We start from the raw sequence: 17,946 nt of genomic DNA on the forward strand, positions 1-17,946 counted from the left end.
CCAAGGAAATCAATATCCCTCCTGTCCTATTTCTTTTACTCCTGCATTACTGGCTGCTAATTCTTTTTTTTTTTTTTTTAATTATCTTTTAGGTAGAAATTATGGTTATGCCAGGGCTGCCAGAAAAGCTGAGTGGGTTGGCTGAGAACTCTGAGGCACCTCAAGTGTGTAGCAAAAATGGGCAAAACAATTCCACAACAGACCTTAAACAAGATGATATTCTCCAGTAAGTCTGCAGACTTGTAAAGGTTTTACAGATGGAGTATGTTTTATTTGAAGCCTTCAAATAGTAATTACTGTTGCCTTTTGTTATTTTTTTTTATTGCATTATATATGGTTTTTATTATACATGATATTTATTGCATTATCTATTATATATAGTGTACATTTTCCAGAAAAGACTCACATTTACATGACACATAGTACTACTGCCAATGTTGCAAATGGCTTCCCTTTTTGTGTATACGCTTCCACATTATCTTGCTAATAGAAAAGGCAGTCCTCCAGTCACAGAGAAAAGAGCTGTTTCCCAACATTTAGCCCCAGTCAGTGTTCCTGGGACACAAAGATGCCTTTTCTAGAGCATATTGATCAGTGAAAATGAGAGTGAGATTCTTTATCTAGAATTTTTCCCTGTACCTGTTGATTAATTGAGGGCAAACAATTAATCATGACACCCACAGTCATTTTGATCTGCATCATGAAAGAAAGAGACGTTAGGGGTCATTTATAAAGACTGGGAACGTTTGCACCTTGGCAGTAACCCATGGTAACCAATCAGGGATTTACTTTCATTGCTCAACCTGCAGCTGGATGAAAAAGGCTAATCACCGATTGGTTGCTGTAGGTTATTACCCAGGTGCAGATTTGCTCAGTCTTTATATATGACACCTATTATTATTCTGGAAGATTCTCTCTGTTTTAGATACATGGTGATCAAGGAATAAAGGAGACAAGAAAAAAAAGATACCTAACCAACCAAAACTGAAAAGGGCAAAGTATAGGGCCATTGTTACATTTCTAGCTTGCTGCCATTACTGGACATTTTTAGGCAGATAATACCTAAAGGCCATATTCAACTGAGGGGAAATCTTATATATTGCATAACTGCAATTGTATTCAATAGTTTATATATTTTAATTCTTATGGGCATCTACCTTTTTGTCCGACAGACAGCAGTCTGTGAATAAAGACAGCCAATCAAATTCTGCAGTTCAACCCTCACCTATAAGGGGTCGTTTTCAGCGTCCAAAACCAAACCTGTTGCGAGCTATAGCCAAGAAGGCCACGTCCAAACCTTCAGATGATGAAAAGGCAAAAGAGGTAAACATTTATTTGAATGTAAAGCTAATCACAAAAAGATGCAGTTGCAGTTATATTACAGCTACAGGGCCACATATTGTTTTTGTAAAGTTTGTTGTTTTATTTGTATTTATTATTTGTGTTTATGTTTATAATTGTTGCATATACTACTTATAGTACAGGTATAGGACCCGTTATCCAGAATGCTCGGGACCAAGGGTATTCCAGATAAGTGGTCTTTCCATAAATTGGATCTCCATACCTTAAGTTTACTAAAAAAATCAATAAAACATTAATTAAACCCAATAGGATTGTTTTGCATTCAATATGGATTATTTATATCTTAATTGGGATCAGTTACAAGGTACTGTTTTATTACTACAGAGAAAAAGGAAATCAGTTTTAAAATTCTGAATTATTTGATTAAAATGGAGTCTATGGGAGACGGGCTTTCCGTAATTCGGAGCTTTCTGGATAACTGGTTTCCGGATAAGGGATCCCATACCTGTAATATAGTCTGATTATATAGCCCTTTACTTTGCAGAGTTCTGTTCTTAGCTTTCAGGGATCCATTTGTGTAAGACACAGTTTTAGTGCCCAAGGGCCCCATTTTAATGGGTGGGGGCTGGGAGATTCCTTTAGGATTCCAATTAGGATTATGTATTTATTTAGAAAGTGTTCTGTCTAGTATGTTAGAACTGGTACATGTGATAAACCTCAAGACAACAGTTGTATTTTAGTAACTTAGAGATTTTGTATTTCTTAAAGGCAGGTGACTCAAAAACTGATTTGATCAGTGAAACCAAAGGCAGCGACGCTGAATCCAGTCAGCAGCTTTCTGTTGAGGAACATCAACCTACAAGTGGATCTCCCCTTCACTCATCAGGGCATGGATCAGGAGAAAAGGACATCTCTCCAGCTGCTGGCACTACATTAGCTGAGGAGCCTGGAAGGTAAATTGATTGAGGTTTTCTTTTTTTGCCGAATTAGGAAAATACTGGGATTCCACTATGAATGGTCACTTTCACTAGAAGAACACTGAACTCTTAATATGCTTCATTCTGAATTGGGCTTAGTACAAGGAAATATCTGTGCTGGCAGAGCTTTATGGCTTTTGTAAGCTTGCCAATCTAGGGCATTATTCCTCCTTCTGCTGCTTTGCTTTGTCCTTTTCATGTTGGGCTTATTCTTTTCATATCTCAGATTATATTATATTAGTCCATGCACCCTGCCAACTTCTTGTGCCAATATTGTTAAACTAAAGTGCAAACAGGAAGATACTTGTTTACCTGCAAATATTTTCATTACAAAAATGCCAAAAGAGAAATAGAAATTTGAAACAGTGCCCTGTTTGGGATAGGGGGTAATATAAGAAACCTGGGATTTGTGTTTTAGCTATAACAAGTACCTGGGAATTTCAGATTTTCTATGCATGTTTTTGTTGTAGAATTTAAGTTTTAATTTGGTCATCTGTCTAGTAGCGGTTTTACTAGTTGATATATCCTGCCCCCTGTGCCACTATCTGAATATTTCATTCTTAAAATGTAGTCTTAACAAAGAAGACAACTCAAGTCCAGCAATTAAACCTGCGCCACTAAGGAGGGGAAGGATATTGCGGCTTAAACCAAACTTGGTAAATGTGCCCTGCAGGAGAGAGAGCCAAGGGTGGGACCAGACTAAGGCTGCTAGTGACGATGCCACAGATTCCGGTGGAGCAGCTGAGTGTGTGCCTTTGGTATGGATACTCTGTCCATAATGTGATTTTTGATCACTGCAATGAATTTTATCTTCGTTTTATTTGCATTCAGATTATTAAAGTTTTTAGCACTGTGCTTAGACGTTGTTCTGGTATAAAATACAAATTATTCGGCTGTACTGAGAATGGTGCTGCAGGTTTGCAGGTGGTTTAGTCCTTTAGTGCTAAAGTGCTTTGTCTTCCTACACTGATGAAATTCACTGTTCAGTTAGTAGGAGTAAGTTTTCACAGGCAGGTGCAATTTATGACATCGCAGGTGATTTGGAAAATACACATGTAAAACCAATTAACATAATAAAGGTATTTTTATAGGGGGTTACACTCCCACATTTCCCCCCACTTTCCCCTGCAGTAAGTTGTACATTAAAACCACATTCATTAAAGGTGCTTGCATCAAAATACACTGTTCTTCCATATGGTTCCGCTTGCTACCTCTCATTATTTCCTGCTTTCCGTTCCAAATTGAGTGCAATTGTGTCCCACTTGCAATGAATTGTATGCACAGTTATGTTCATTTTGGCAAACTGGATGCAATTGTGTCAGAAGCAGTGCAGTTGTGGCAGATGCAACACTCCTTTGCAACTGAAACAACATTAGAATTCTGGGGGGAAAATCCCTGCACTATGGGAAAAAACATGGTAATTGCTCTCAACATTGCTCAGTGCACTTGCAGTTGTAAATGATCCCTCTTATCTTAACCGTAGCTGGAAAAGCCTGTCTGTTCTTTAAACTGCAGTTTCATTGTGTGTTATTCCTTCATTTACATGACTACATATCTTTTTCTTGCAAAAGCCTGAAAGCCATATCACTGATGCCTTAGGAAAAGCACCAGCCAACAAAAGGAAGGCAACTGATAAAAGCAGTGTTAAATTATTGGCCAAGAAAATACGCTCCTCTGATATAGCTGAGACACAAAGCAGTTTGTCGGAGAGTGAAAGCGACCGTGGGTCGTTGGATATTGAGGGACAAGAGAGTACTGCAGCTACTCGAACCAGGTAAAGTTGGAGTCCAATTAACTGTACTGTCTAATTGGTCTGCTTATTTCTCCTTAACTTAGTGTAAGATAACCATGCAATTACCCCCTGGAACGTTGTTATGCTTGTTACATAGGGTTGAAAAAAAGAGTCCATCAAGTTCAACCCTTCCAAGTAAATGGTTGAACACAACCTAGACTTACCAATCTATACACTCGCATACATAAATTATATATACAAACATTAATACTTACTGTAGATATTAGTATCACAATAGCCTTGGATACTATGCTTGTTCAAGAACTCATCCAGGCCCCTCTTAAAGGCATTAACAGAATCTGCCATTACAAAATTACTAGGAAGGGCATTCCCCAACCTCACTGCCCTTCCCTCACTGTTATTGCTGATACTCATCTCTTATAGGGATTGTAGCAAGCTGCAAGGGAACTGTTATTGAAATAGAATTCCTCTTCTTTACACATTGGTTTAGGGTACTTAGAACAATGGGTACACAATAAAGCAGTTACCTAGAAAGTGTAAGGGAGGAAGCAAGCCAACCACTGAAGAAGCATTTTGTACAAGTTGACTAAGTAGTGGACAGAGGACCACGGGGCGGTCTTGCAAAGCTGCTTCACATGTTTCCTGAAAGCCAAAGATGTTCTGCTACTCCAAGTAAAATGAGCTGTAATCATTTAATGAGGATCTGTTGCCTTGTTAGATAGGCTCATCAATAGTCTTTCCTAGCTATTTTGAAATTTGAGTCCTAGATACTGTTTGGCCTTTACTTGAGCAAAAGGCATAATGAAAAGAGTCTGAATACTGTAACGTCTGTGTCCGACAGTTATAGATACTCAAGCTTGCACCTAAGCCAGAGGGTGGCATTGTGGTAAATAGGGTAAAAATGTGATTTCGTAATAAAGAAGCTCGGTACCTTGGAATGGAAAAATGCCAGCGTCCGTTAACCAGAAAGATTAAAAATGCAGATCAGTATTAGAGAGTGAACAGTTCTAATTTTTTTTTTTTTTTATTTGTCAACCAAAGCAGGGATACCAAGGTTTCCCATAACAGGTCTATTTGCCAGTTGGGGGGTGGAAGGAGAACAAAAGGTAGCAGTGATATGGGCCACTTCCAAAATAAAGGTAGTGGTGCCTGACAGAGGTGCCAGTTTCTCCCCAAAACAACAGCTAGGGCTGAAATGTATTTTAAGGTATTTTAACAAGCCTGGCCTAAGGCCCTGGCCCATGTACAATAATCTCAATAAAAAAAACTGCCAAGTCCTGTCATATACCCGAGGTGACACCTGCTGTCTCTTCTATAAACATGGTATTTATTCTTACTTTAAAGGAGAAGGTAAAAACTAAGTAAGCTTTATCAGAAAGGTCTATGTAAATATAGCCAAAAGCACTTTGATAGAGTGCTTGATCAAAAGAAACACAGAATTTCTTGTCTCCTTTTTTGTAAACCTGTTCTTAGGTATCAAACTTCCTCTCTCAGAAAAGTCTTTCATTCCCGGGCTGGAGTCTGCACAGCTCTCTCCTCTCTCCCTTCTCCTGCTTCCCCCTCCCATAAGAAGGGAGCCTTTTAGAATATCTTGCAGAAGTACAAAGTTTAAAAAAATGCCCAGAATTTCAAGATTGTTGCTAGCATTAACTGTCCAGAACAAGGGGATGATACCCTAGATCAGTTAAACATGTGAGAGATATCCATCCTTGAGTAAGATCTGAGAGGTTGCCTGTCAATAATAAAATCTGTCAAAATAACGAACACTGTGTCATTGCAGTAACTGTGTTAATACCCAATCATTCAAGGCAAAAGGCTTTACCAGAAACAGCACTCTCTCCCCTGTAGGGCTTCATCACCGTGAAGTGCATCTCCCGGAGTGTTAGCGTGCATAGCAGGTCACAATGCCCTGGTTGTTTTAAAGGCCTTTAAAATAAGTTGATGTAAAAAATGATGAGAGTGCTATTCTAAGTATTTTTGCAATTTACATTCATTATTTCATCATTCACCATTCTCCTGACTATTTCTTCAACTACGCTGTTAATAGAATGACCAACAGGTGGCGCTGTTGTAACAAAATGCATTATATTAACAGTACTTTAAATCTTAATATCTTGGAATTAAAAAAAAAAAATATGGATGTAAATTGCAAAAGTGGTAAAAATAGCACTCTCATCAATTTTACATCAACTTACTTTAAAGGTTTACTTATCCTTTAAAACCCTGATATATTTTCTTTCTTAGATTTGGACGAAAGGTGAAGAATTCTATACCAGAAAAACCTCAAGTACAGCCCAAAGGAACAGATAATGTGTCTGATTTGGAAAAGGGCAGGAATGCACAAAACGCAAAGTCTAATGGCAGCAAAATCAAAGCGGCGAGGCCAGTATCCAGGAAGGGAACTGCCCTGGTGAAGCTCAGGGCTTCTCGATGGGAAGAACAAGATGATGATGATGAAGAATTAGACTTCAAAGATGAAAGTTTTAATCTTTCCCCTGATAAAGTGAACCAAGCACCAGTATTTGTTCCTTTCAGCTTACGTTCCCTTAAGCATGGCCCAGCTGAAATCGAGGAGACTGTAGAAGAGGTATTGTTATAGTTCACCATTTCTGATTTCAAAATCCTGTGGTTGCGTGATTATTAGGCCACTTTATCATATGTGTCCCTTCTGATACAGCACATTAGCCAGTAAGATTCATCAGCCTTGGCCACACGTGTTAGCCATTTCTGCTTCACGATTTCTAGTCATTGGGCAGCATGACAGCACAGTTATTAGCATTGCTGCCTTGTAGTGCTGGGTCTTATGTTACAATACAGTAAATTGTTTCCTTGTGTGTGTAAATCTGATGGGGACGTTAGATGGTAAGCTCCACTGGCAAAGGCAATGATGTATAAATAAAAGGGCACTATAAAAATAAAGGGCAATCATAATAGTGGGATCTAGGCATACAAACTATAAACCATGCAGTTTTAACTTGTTTCCCAGTTATATAATTGTTGAATTTTTTAATTAATGCAGCTCATAATCCCAGTTGATATTTTGGATTCACACACAATCCCTGAAACACAGAATAATAATCCAATATCTGAAGAAAGTGAAAATTCTTCTTCTCTAAAGTCTGATGAACTGTCATCTGATGTAAGTGTTTTGTGTACACAAACAGTACGTGCATTGATGTCAACTGTTTGTTTTCAGCAGTAACATATGTTAAGCTCTTGCTTTATTTTCTGTAGGTAACGGACTCTGAATCAGTTACTGCTGACAAAGGTACGAAAGGTAATTGGAAATAGGAAATTGTCATTTTGTGTTTTTAATCTATCTTTGGCACAGTCAAATAAAGTGAGCCAATGTGGACATGTTGGTGGGTCCATTTTGGGTTATTAATTTTGCTGCCTTCCCAACTGATGTGGTTGTTTAGGTGACTTCCAAAAGAGCAGATTTGGACCTTTACTGAACAGTAACTCAGATATCTTAAACGAGGATAGTTCTTTTCTGCAGACCCGTACAGGCAAGCTGTAGGTTTCGCAAATACCAGAGGGGCTGTTGTAAGATGCCATAGACAGTCACTATTTATTGGGCTGGCGGGGGCTGTTTGGGCCTCTGTGTACTTGAATGCCAGGGCCTGTTTTGACTCCCAGTCCAGCCATGCTCCTCTGCAGTGCATAACTAGTAACTATATAGCTGTTTATGTTGGATGGCAGATTGAGAAGACACTAATTAGGCTGGTGCTAAGTGAGAAGGAATTGATGGAATCTGCTATTGTTCTCTTCAAAATATCTGATAACCAGAAAACAAACATTCGGTGGGTTGTTAGTTTCTGTCTAATGTTCAGTGCTTTATAGGACAAGGTACCTTTATGTTTACTGAATACTTGTCTATTGCAGATTGTAGTGATGGAAGCACAGAAGCTGCAATGACATTAATTTCTATGGGAAATCCTGTCTTCCAGTCCAGAGTTCATGGTATGTTGCCTTTGTTTTCAGTTGTGCTAATAGAGGCATGCAGACATAGATGGCCTAAGGGCGGTGGGATGGAAATGCCATGTAAATCGCCGGTGGGATGGCATATGCGGCAAGGAAACTTCTCATTTTCATTCTCGACGGTGGGATGGCATTTCAGGGAGATTTGACTAATCTCCCCGTGTGCCACAACCCTTATAGTAACCACACAGTCTGCCTTTGGGCTTTAGAAGTCTCATCAGAAAACAAACTGTATATATGTCCCAGGATAGGGTGCAAGTCGCTGCTGGGAAATTGACACCTTATGTCTTTTTAGACAATAGTGTTTACCTTCACCAAAATATGCAATTATGCTATTGTCGCAATATGTATTTATATTTGATATCGGAACGATGCCGTCTTTTTTCCCTGTAGCACTGCAGTACTTAAATAACACAAGCATCTCTCTCATGCTCTGGAACTGCTGAACACCGTCTATCATATCTGTTTTACATTTCAGAAGAGTCTTCAAATCTGAAGGAGGATCTTTCTTCCAGTAGTGAAACCCAAAGTGACCTTCAGCACTTAGATCCTGTGAACTCACTTTCCCTTCCTTCTGAGCTGGGCCCAATACATACAGGCCTTCCATCAGGTGAAATTGTGGAAGCACATGAAGCTACGGCAGAAGTTATTGATACCCATGTACACACGTAAGAATCTGATTTTTATCTTTTAAATAAAGACCATATCATGTTGTGCAATTGCCCTCTAAACCTTTCTGCCCTGCGAGTTACATACATTAGCAACTTCTCTGCCCTGCTAATTCTTATACCGGGTTAACTCTAGCGTCCCCTTCCCAGAATAGTTGTGTTTGTTTTTCACCATAAGTGCTGGTTGTCTGTATATGTGCAAGGAAAACTAACACTCAGTAGAAAAGTTGTGTTGCTTTGTAGCAGAGGAGGTTGTTGTTAAAACAGCAAATTCCAGGATAAGCAAGGGCAGTGTTTCAGGAGGGGACACAGCAGGTAGGTGTGAAAACATGAGTTAGAACAGATTTGTGGCAAAACCTGCCCTTTATAGCAGTGTCGGGCATTTATCAGTGAAGTCAACAGGAGGTGGCAAAGATGCTTTGGCAAACATTAACAGGGTGTATAGGTCCCTTTATTATGATATCACAGTTTACTGCCCAAAAAGTAAGAAAAATAAAATGTTCTCGTAATTATTTCATTGTAATTAAGAAGTAGAGTTAGTTGTTTTCCATATAATTTAAATTGTGTTTATTTTATGAATCTTACAGATTTGAAGAGGGAAATGGTGATCCGGCCAAAATGCAGCCACGAGCTGAGAGCCTTGATGGGTCTGTGGGTGCAACAGAGTCTGGCATCATTTTGCTAGAATGTTTGCCTTCTAATTCATCTGATTTAAGGCTTTCAGGAGAAAGTGACGCCCCGTCTGATGCCACATGTGAAGTTCAGCTTGAGCAGGTGAATTGCAGGCTTCATGTTCTGTTACGTCTGTTATGCCATCTAGAAATACCCATGTGAATATTTGAATAATAATAGAGTAAATTTTAACTTTGTAACTAACATGTTGATTTTATTTTATGTTTTTTTTTAGGGGTGGGGTTGGGGCAGTGAGTGTGGAAATATTTTTGTTCTGTGTTTTAAATGGAGTCTCTGCTTCTCTTTTACAGAGTGAAAAACACAGTGAAGAAGTGCAGCACAGTATTGTTCCTGACGGTGACAACTTGTCAGGTAGATTTAATATTAACTGACAAAGATATTTATTCTGCTCATTTTTAAGATCTGGGTGCTGTAGGTCCTCACAAATAGTAATTCCGCTTCCACTTAGACATTGTGCTGTAATATAAGACCCCTAACCTTAGCTGAGCATGTGCAGTGTTACTGACACTCAAACGATGGCCTAACAAGATCCAAGATGATAAACTACTGTGTTCTGAGCTCTGGATTATTACTATTATAGGAATGCTGAATCTCTGGGCTGGTGCAGTAAGTTCACTTTATAAAACATGGCATTTCTATTCATATTTGTTTTTTATGGGTTTAGTTCTCCTTTAAAGGAAAAGATTAAAACTTTGTATGAACAAGAAATAATCATTTATCATTCTAATCTATTCTGAACAGATCCCAAACTACCCTGCCAATTGTATTCTTTCGGGTGTACAACACAGGTTCAGAATTTATGCCATAGCTGGATAACACTGCTCAGATTGACTTTTGAAGGTCCTTGAATTTCTCCCTTGCTAGAAATATTCTTATCAATTAAGCTGGCCAGGTCTCTTGGTAGCCCTGTATTGTTCTTAAAAGAGCTTTAGACAAGGTCACAAAATAATCTGTGTAGTTGTGGTGTTATTGTAGTTATTATCCTATGCTTCATCAGCTATCTACCATGCTTTGTAATTGTGGCTACTATAAACAGCACTACTGTTCTATGCTATGGCCTAATAAATGTCTAAAATAAATTTAACGGAAAGGGGAAATATTAAGATTATTCTTTGTTGACAAATCTAGGTGAAAATGAATGTCCTGCCGAAGAAGCAACATTTATTTTGACACTTGTTGAGATTCCAATAAACTCAGAATATCCGTACTCCTGTGATTCATTGAGCTCTGAGGAACCTCTTCCAGCTCCTGTGCTGATCAGCTCAGGCTCTGCTCAACCTGTAACTCTGACACAAAGCAGCAGGTGAGAAATAGCCAATCGTAGTCTAAGCAGGCACTGTCATTGTTCCTTAACTTACTGTCATGAAAATTAATTATGTAGTTAGCAATAAAAGGGGCATATTTGTAATGAAAACGTGTCCAATGCTCTTCTGAAATGGCCCAGTGCAGTTATTACTTTAGGCCTCTTTTGATTCTAAAGGTCCCTAAAGGTGAAATGTCACTATTGGATAATTATATTTAATTCACAGCTCTGAGTCTGCTGAGGTTTCTGTTCGGTTGCCATCTGAGCAGTGTTCTACTTCTGGTGAAGAAAGCAATTGCTCTTGGTCATCCTCTTCAGCCCCCAGGAAAAGAACGGCTAGCAGGCAGGATGATGGCTCTCCTTCAGTCAAGAGAGCCTTGCTGATGTGCGATAAGGTAAGGAATGGGTTGAAAGTCCTTAAGTTAAATGTCTGCTTATGACTTTTATTTGCTTTGTATGTGTCTGATGGAATGCAATGGGCTGTATATCATCTTTATTATTGTTGGTGCATCAAATAGGGCTTGTGCTGAACATACTTTTTGCCTATAAAATATGGAAATTATGGTTTTTGTTATTTTTAAGCTAAGCAGGGAAGCTGGAGCAACTCCATATCTAGTCCTTGCCAGGTTAATAATTAGAATAGTGGGCTCCTTCTAACAAAACAGCCATAACAGAAGGGAAAGCAAGGGGTCTGTATGCTGGTAGAGTTATGGGACCTATTATCCAGAGTGCTTGGGGCCAGGAGTTTTCCGGATAAAGGGCTTTTGTAATATGGATATCCATACCTTGTCTGATAAAGGTCATAAACATTAAATAAACAGAGGATTTTGGCCACCAATATGGGTTAATTATATCTTATATGTCATGTCCTATTATTACAGAGAAATAGCAAATACACTAAATAATTTTGAATTATTTGCCTAAAAATGGAGTCTGTGAGAGATGGGCTTCTAGTTATTTTGAACTTTCCTGATAACAAGCTTCCAGATAATGGATCCCATACCTTGTAATCTAATCATTAAATGAACAAGGGGAGCATTCACTGGTATGCCTCACTGTATTGACAAAGCATTAGTGCTAACACGTAAACCTGCAGCCCCAATGCAGGTGTCAACATCCAATGCAAAATATGAAATAGCGGAGCACCAGATACATCACTTCACAAGTTAAAAAAAAAATCACTTTTATTGGCATCATTAAAAATATCCACATCACACCATAGGCTTAACGCGTTTTATGGCTTCACGCCACTTTGGCAGAAGCCAATACCTAATAAAAGTGATTTTTTAAACTTATGAAGTGATGGATCCAGTGCTCCGCAATTTTATATCTTGTAATCTAATTATCTGCCTCACAAGGAACAAACCTGGAGTAGCTTCAGTTTCCCTGTTAGCTCATGAAATAAAAAAACAACTTTTTGAATTAAACGATAGGAAAAAAGTATTTTCGGCCCTGCTCATTGCGCTCATGTTGACTAAGTTGTGTACTGAAGCTTTAAAGGTCACTGAAGCACAACATGTGGACTTTATTTATATGAATGGGTTGCTGTGCATGATCTTCTCTATACTGTGTATAGAATTGATCTCTTCTTTTATTGTTTTTGCAGTTCTTAGAACTTCTTAATTTGTTATATACTTTATATGCCAATAGAAAAATGAATGCTGAGCAGCTTCTTTATTATATTTTCAATTGTCATGTTTGATTTGTAGCCAGAAGAATCATCTGAAGACAGTGGAACTGAAGGTAAAGTCAGCTTTTCCCTGTATTGACTTTTAGGCACTTGCCATTACCAGAGCCCATTTACTTTTAGACATCCATAACCTTCAGGTTGTTTTTTTTTTTGAGGGCCATTAGTGTGTTTCCCCTTTGTAATAAAATGAAATGTAGTGTTTTCCAGGACTATACTGAATTTGTACACTGTAGTATTAATTTGGTGGCATTACATTTCTTTTGACCTCTTTACATCTAGCACGGAATTCTCCTGAGAGCAGCACTACCAATACCCAAGAAATAACCTCCCCAGAAGCAGTGTGTGACAATGTTACAGAGCCCTCACAGGACTCGGAGCTGAGTGGAGATGCCCTCAGTGGGGTGGAAACATTGCCAGAGGGGAGCCCTGATAGCCGCTCACTCGATGATTCACTGCCAGCCATTGCAGCTGGAGACGCCACAAGTAAACAACAAGGAGTTATGGATGCATTGCATTTCTCCTGTATAAACACACTGCCTTCAACTTCCACAACTCCTATAAAAAGGTAATACATACAACATTACTTATTGTGAATTTTTGTCCATGATTCAGAGAATCAAGATCTGTATTTGTACTACAGTGCCTTCATATGCCAATCCTGTCTTGTATTCTATTAGGCCTGGATGGAAACCAATGGGATTTTTATCACTGGTTTGCAAAAACAAGAACAACAAGGCAAATAACCCAAGTAACAGGAAAAAACGTGTGCTTAAACCCAATGTGTGCAAAAAGCCTCCTTCGACAGCAGTTCAGTCCCAAGATGTGACTGTTTCTGAAGTAAGTTTTTAAAAAAAGTAGGAAAATCTGTATGTTGCCTGGTATCTCTATTCAATATTAGACATGAAATAAACAGTATGGGAATTGAGTTGTCCAGTAACTGTTAAGCCAGTGTAAGGCATAGCTAGCAGCTAGATTTCCTTGCCTAGATTGTGGCACACAGTCATTATAGGGATAAGCTGCTGCTGCTGCTGCTTCACATTCAAGATGTAATAGGAAGAAGTGCCACATCCTGCTCTGGTTTTACCCTCTCAGCTCTCCAACTATTGTGCCTTGTGAAGCAGTACAAATGGTGATGGTGATTGGCCAGTGGGCTAACAACTGCATTTTTGTCTTCTTTTACCATTGATTAGCTGCATTTGTCATAGTTTAGCTTCTCAAAGTGGAGCATTTTTTTTTTTTACTTTTTTTTGTCTATATTCCCTGATTGCTGCCTCAACATCCTTCATCTATGGTGGTTTGCAGACTTTATGACCCAGTGGTATAGCACCCACTCCTTGGAGGTCTGCACTGTAAGTAGCGAGGCAAATAAATCCCCAGAATAATTATTCATGGTCCAACCCCCAACACACTTCATAAATATTTATATTTATGGGTTAATCCTCCCTCAATTAGAGAACTAAATACTCCCAACAATCGAAAACCAGAAAGCTGACCATAATCCACCTTGTAGCCACACCCTAAATACCATGACCATAAAAAAAGATCCTGAACCTTCTGTATAATAAAAAATAAATTCAAACATGGCTGTGCATTCACAGTCAGTTGAACACATGTCTAACTTTGATTCACCCCCCTCTCTTTTAAATCCAGCGGGAAGGGGCAACTGGGACAAGTAACTGTGGGAGCTTCTTCTCAGTATTTGCATGTTTTATATTCCGTCATTTAACTTTTGTATCAGGCCCAGACTGGCAATCTTTGGTTTCTGGCAAATGCCAGAGGGGCTGCTGTAAGATGCCAAAGACAGTTACTATTTATTGGGCTAGTGGGGGGGGGGGGCTGTTTGGGCCTCTGTGTACTTGCAATGCCAGGATCTATTTTGACTCCCAGTTTAGACCTGTTTTGTACTTATACTGTGTTTTGCCCTCTGTTTCTTATATAGGTATCTGACAGTCAGGCGGCCACCTCCAAGACACTCGGTGCAAATGAAGTGGCTTCTGAAGAAGAGGGGACGACTGTTTCACAGTATTTTTTTAGTGATATTTTCATGCCAGTGGATGATGAATGAAATACCTCTGAGAGAGAAGGTGTGGGTCCTCTATAACAAGCCTTAAAGTTTTTTCTATGGACAAAGAGGATGTTTTTTTTCCTTATTAGGAAACACCTCCAAGAAAATCCTCAGTGGTGCGGCTTTGCAAATGTGGAGCATAACGAACCCTCTTTTGGACGAAGGCCCTCTCCATAAATTCAAATGCACTATGTATATATAAGGAGTAAGTGTCACGCTTTCCCTTAGCTGGAAGAACAGGGATAGGCACAGCCTCTTTTTTTAACAGTTGTGTTCAGTGACCGAGTGTGAAATAGGTATATTTATTTATTTAAAGTTTTATTTATTTGCTCCTTCAGTGCAGGAGGTGTAAAAGGCTGCTGCTACTTATTGCCATGCAATGCACTGCAAGCCGCTCGATTTAACAAGGAATTCTGGGAAACTAAATCCCTAGCATTATTGAGTTGTTGTTTTTTTTTTTTTTTTTTTTTTTTTTTACATATAGGTTTTTTTAGTGCCGAAATGAAACTCCTGTTTTCCAAATAGAAGCCTTGGGGGGCTTAAAAGGCAATTTTTTTTTCTTTAAATGGCACCCTGAAATTAAGCCCCCAAAATGCATTTTTACTGTTCAAGAAAATACCATTATATATAGCTGAAGGTTTGTTTACACCATTCATTACCATTTTGTCTTAAAAGAAATGCATTTACTTTCACTGCTGTTTGTACAATGTCTTATTGTTCCTTTTTAGAGCTGTCACCCTACAGGTCTTGTACTGCTCATACTTGTACTCCACTCCCACCCTTATAGAGAATGCTTACATGACATTAATAACAGGTATCCTTGAATAGTAAAACATAAGAACAGTGTAGCTCATATTGTGTACAACACTACATTTACAATTATATGTATGAAAGTTAACATGTTGCTTACCTCACTGTTAGTCTGGGCCTCCAACAGCCCACTCCCCTAACAACAATTAGATGATGGAGGCAAATGGTATAGTGATTATAGGCTTACAATGAATTTAATAAATTGTCCCAGAATGGGACCCTCGGGAGATCCTCTGGTACTCTGGCAGGTCACTCCAACTAAAACAGTTCAAAAAACACATTTCTGTTGGTGTCTCCTAAAAAACAATGGTATTATATGGTGACTTCCAATCATATGTATGCATATAACAAGGTACAAATGCACCTTTTTACCCATTTCAGTTATTTTCTATCATAAGTCAGTCAGCACAAGGCTGATCCTCTTCTTAGCACTTGTATTTGACTTATAACAATGTAGGTTGGCTCAGTGCTTAGCTGAGCACTTTTGGTATTGATTTTGTTAACATAATATTGGCAATTATATAGCTAATATCATGAATGTGTAACAGGAGCAGGAAGTATCTTCTGCCATTTTTATGCTCAGTTCTATATACTTAACTTGCGGAGTTATAAGAATGGGTATATGTCTCCTTTAATTAATAAGGATATCACAATGTCACATATTGCATGGGTACAATTACTGGCAGTACCAACAGATGGGAGTTTATCCTTTCCACACAATGCTGTTTTGTATTTTTATACCAGTTCTAGGGCAGTCTCCCAATGGGCTGTTTCAGACAATTGATTGGCTGTTTCAGACAATTGATTGCCCAAGTGAGAACGTGCTAGGTAATTTCAGTGTTATTCTATGGGGAGTGTGGCTGTTTCAGATGCTTCAGAAGCCCAAAAACATGGTGTTTAAAGTGCTCCTTACTGCACTGTGTGACCTTGACCTTTTTTTTTCTAAAGGCACAAACCACCAGTTGGGATCACCAATTCAAATACATCTGTATGTTCTCATAGACAAATTCCATTTGTTTTACTTCATTTTGTTATGTGACTGGAATATGTGGTTAGCAGGATCATGAATGCAAAACACATCTGGTTATCAGAATCTTTCTAAACTGTTCTTCCTGAATTGTTCCATCATTATCACCTTCAGCATTGCCCCAAGCTGTATAGTAGGTCTGTAAGAGCACAGTATTAGTTGCTAACTGCTTTGTAGAGATCCTGATAGTAACTAGTGGTGCTTCATTGGCTGCCATTCATGTTGGTGGTAGGTAGTCTTTTTATGAATGTGTTTTAGTGCCTTCCTATCATCTGATGGCCCTCTTAGAGCACAAAGGGCGGCATTTTAATAAAGTTTTACTCATGTTTAACACTACAGATACAGTACTGGCACCCCATGTGCTCAGCCATAACATGATACATATAATCAGGCGCAGACACAAAATAAATACAGATAAAAGAAACTCCAAATATTCAGCTTCCATACACAAAAACCACATTGTGAATTCCGGTACACTGATTTAGAGCCAAATACTTTTAAAAACCCGGAATAGGTGACGCTTGCCCAGTCATTCCTATGGCCTGAGTCAGATGCTTGGAACATAAGATTAAGATATACAGGAGTAAGGAGTCATCTGATGTGAAAAAACAACTCGCCTTTGGTCTGGGGGCAATCACCTTAAACTTCCAGGTTGGATCCCATAAAGAGTATTATTTATAGATAAATGTTAAAAAATAAAGACCTAAGCAGCATGTGCTACTGCCTGATTGTTTGGGTTGTCTCTATCCTTAATCATATGCAATATACTTGCCTATACTTGCCTGTGATTAAGGGGGTGGACACCCAAAATGCATGCTGCTCATGTTTTTATTTTTAGTGTTTATCAGTAAATAATACTTGTTATTGGGATCCAATCTGGAATCTGCTGCATTTTTTTCTTTAATACTTTGTTTCAATGAACCTTGTTGGCTTTCACCCGGAGAAGACTTGACCCGCAACAATGAGACTTGTTTGAAGAACATGGTCAATACTATGTATGTCCTTGTCCCTTCCCAAATATTGCAGTCTCTTAACCCTAACTAGCTTAATAGGCATTTTTAGCAGGCTTGTAAGCTTTTTGGATTGCACAGACATGGACACTCGTTCCTAGGGCTGGATGAACCAGTATTAAGGGCAGACATTACCCATGTCATGTAAGACTAATAACCCCCCAGTTTTATAGTCATGCATTGACTTGAACTAAAACTAGTTTAACCTCTACAATAATGACAGCATTGGATTCATGGTTATTCTCAGGTAGTTAAAAGATATTTAGCTTACCACCAACATGTTTGCACCTGCATCTTTCCTCTTCTTTCTGTTCTCCAGGATTTCTCGTGTGTGCTCAGTTCTGCCATAAGGGCGCCTAGTTACAACAGCTCCACTGTTTAGCTCTGCACTCTGCTTTAGATCTATTTTATTATCCATGAAAAGTTTGTATTTTGAAGAATACATTCAGTGGGTTGATTTCAGATAAGTCTATTTTCCCTATAAACGCAGGGCCATACAAGTAATATTTTTGCATAAGCTAAATTTAGAGCAGTTAGTTGCAAGCCAAAGTTTCTCACTAGTTACATACAGATGCATCCCAGTGTTTACACGTCTATTTGTTGACTGCTTATGTAATTATGTAATCTAATGTACATTTTCTGTAAAAATAAATTTTTATCAATATGA

General features: G+C 38.7%; 1 protein-coding gene across 4 annotated transcripts in view; it reads left to right on the forward strand.

The window, feature by feature from the left end:
* Positions 1-17,946, forward strand: part of bdp1 (B double prime 1, subunit of RNA polymerase III transcription initiation factor IIIB) — a 49,580-nt gene extending 31,634 nt beyond the window's left edge. For 3 of the 4 annotated variants that reach the window (XM_002934835.5, XM_031893652.1, XM_031893664.1), the window contains exons 26-43: positions 93-226; positions 1,173-1,323; positions 2,071-2,255; positions 2,851-3,037; positions 3,851-4,053; positions 6,277-6,619; positions 7,052-7,171; positions 7,267-7,309; positions 7,918-7,995; positions 8,492-8,681; positions 9,269-9,455; positions 9,665-9,725; positions 10,503-10,677; positions 10,904-11,072; positions 12,387-12,420; positions 12,647-12,932; positions 13,045-13,204; positions 14,307-17,946. In XM_002934835.5, the coding sequence (XP_002934881.3) occupies positions 93-226; positions 1,173-1,323; positions 2,071-2,255; positions 2,851-3,037; positions 3,851-4,053; positions 6,277-6,619; positions 7,052-7,171; positions 7,267-7,309; positions 7,918-7,995; positions 8,492-8,681; positions 9,269-9,455; positions 9,665-9,725; positions 10,503-10,677; positions 10,904-11,072; positions 12,387-12,420; positions 12,647-12,932; positions 13,045-13,204; positions 14,307-14,432 (2,832 nt within the window). In that variant the 3' untranslated portion in view covers positions 14,433-17,946. The remainder of the gene's footprint in view (positions 1-92; positions 227-1,172; positions 1,324-2,070; positions 2,256-2,850; positions 3,038-3,850; positions 4,054-6,276; positions 6,620-7,051; positions 7,172-7,266; positions 7,310-7,917; positions 7,996-8,491; positions 8,682-9,268; positions 9,456-9,664; positions 9,726-10,502; positions 10,678-10,903; positions 11,073-12,386; positions 12,421-12,646; positions 12,933-13,044; positions 13,205-14,306) is intronic. The other variant, XM_031893657.1, reaches the window with a different exon arrangement.

This window comes from Xenopus tropicalis, chromosome 1 (genome assembly GCF_000004195.4).
Source record: "Xenopus tropicalis strain Nigerian chromosome 1, UCB_Xtro_10.0, whole genome shotgun sequence".
In the NCBI taxonomy this organism is placed as follows: domain Eukaryota; kingdom Metazoa; phylum Chordata; class Amphibia; order Anura; family Pipidae; genus Xenopus; species Xenopus tropicalis.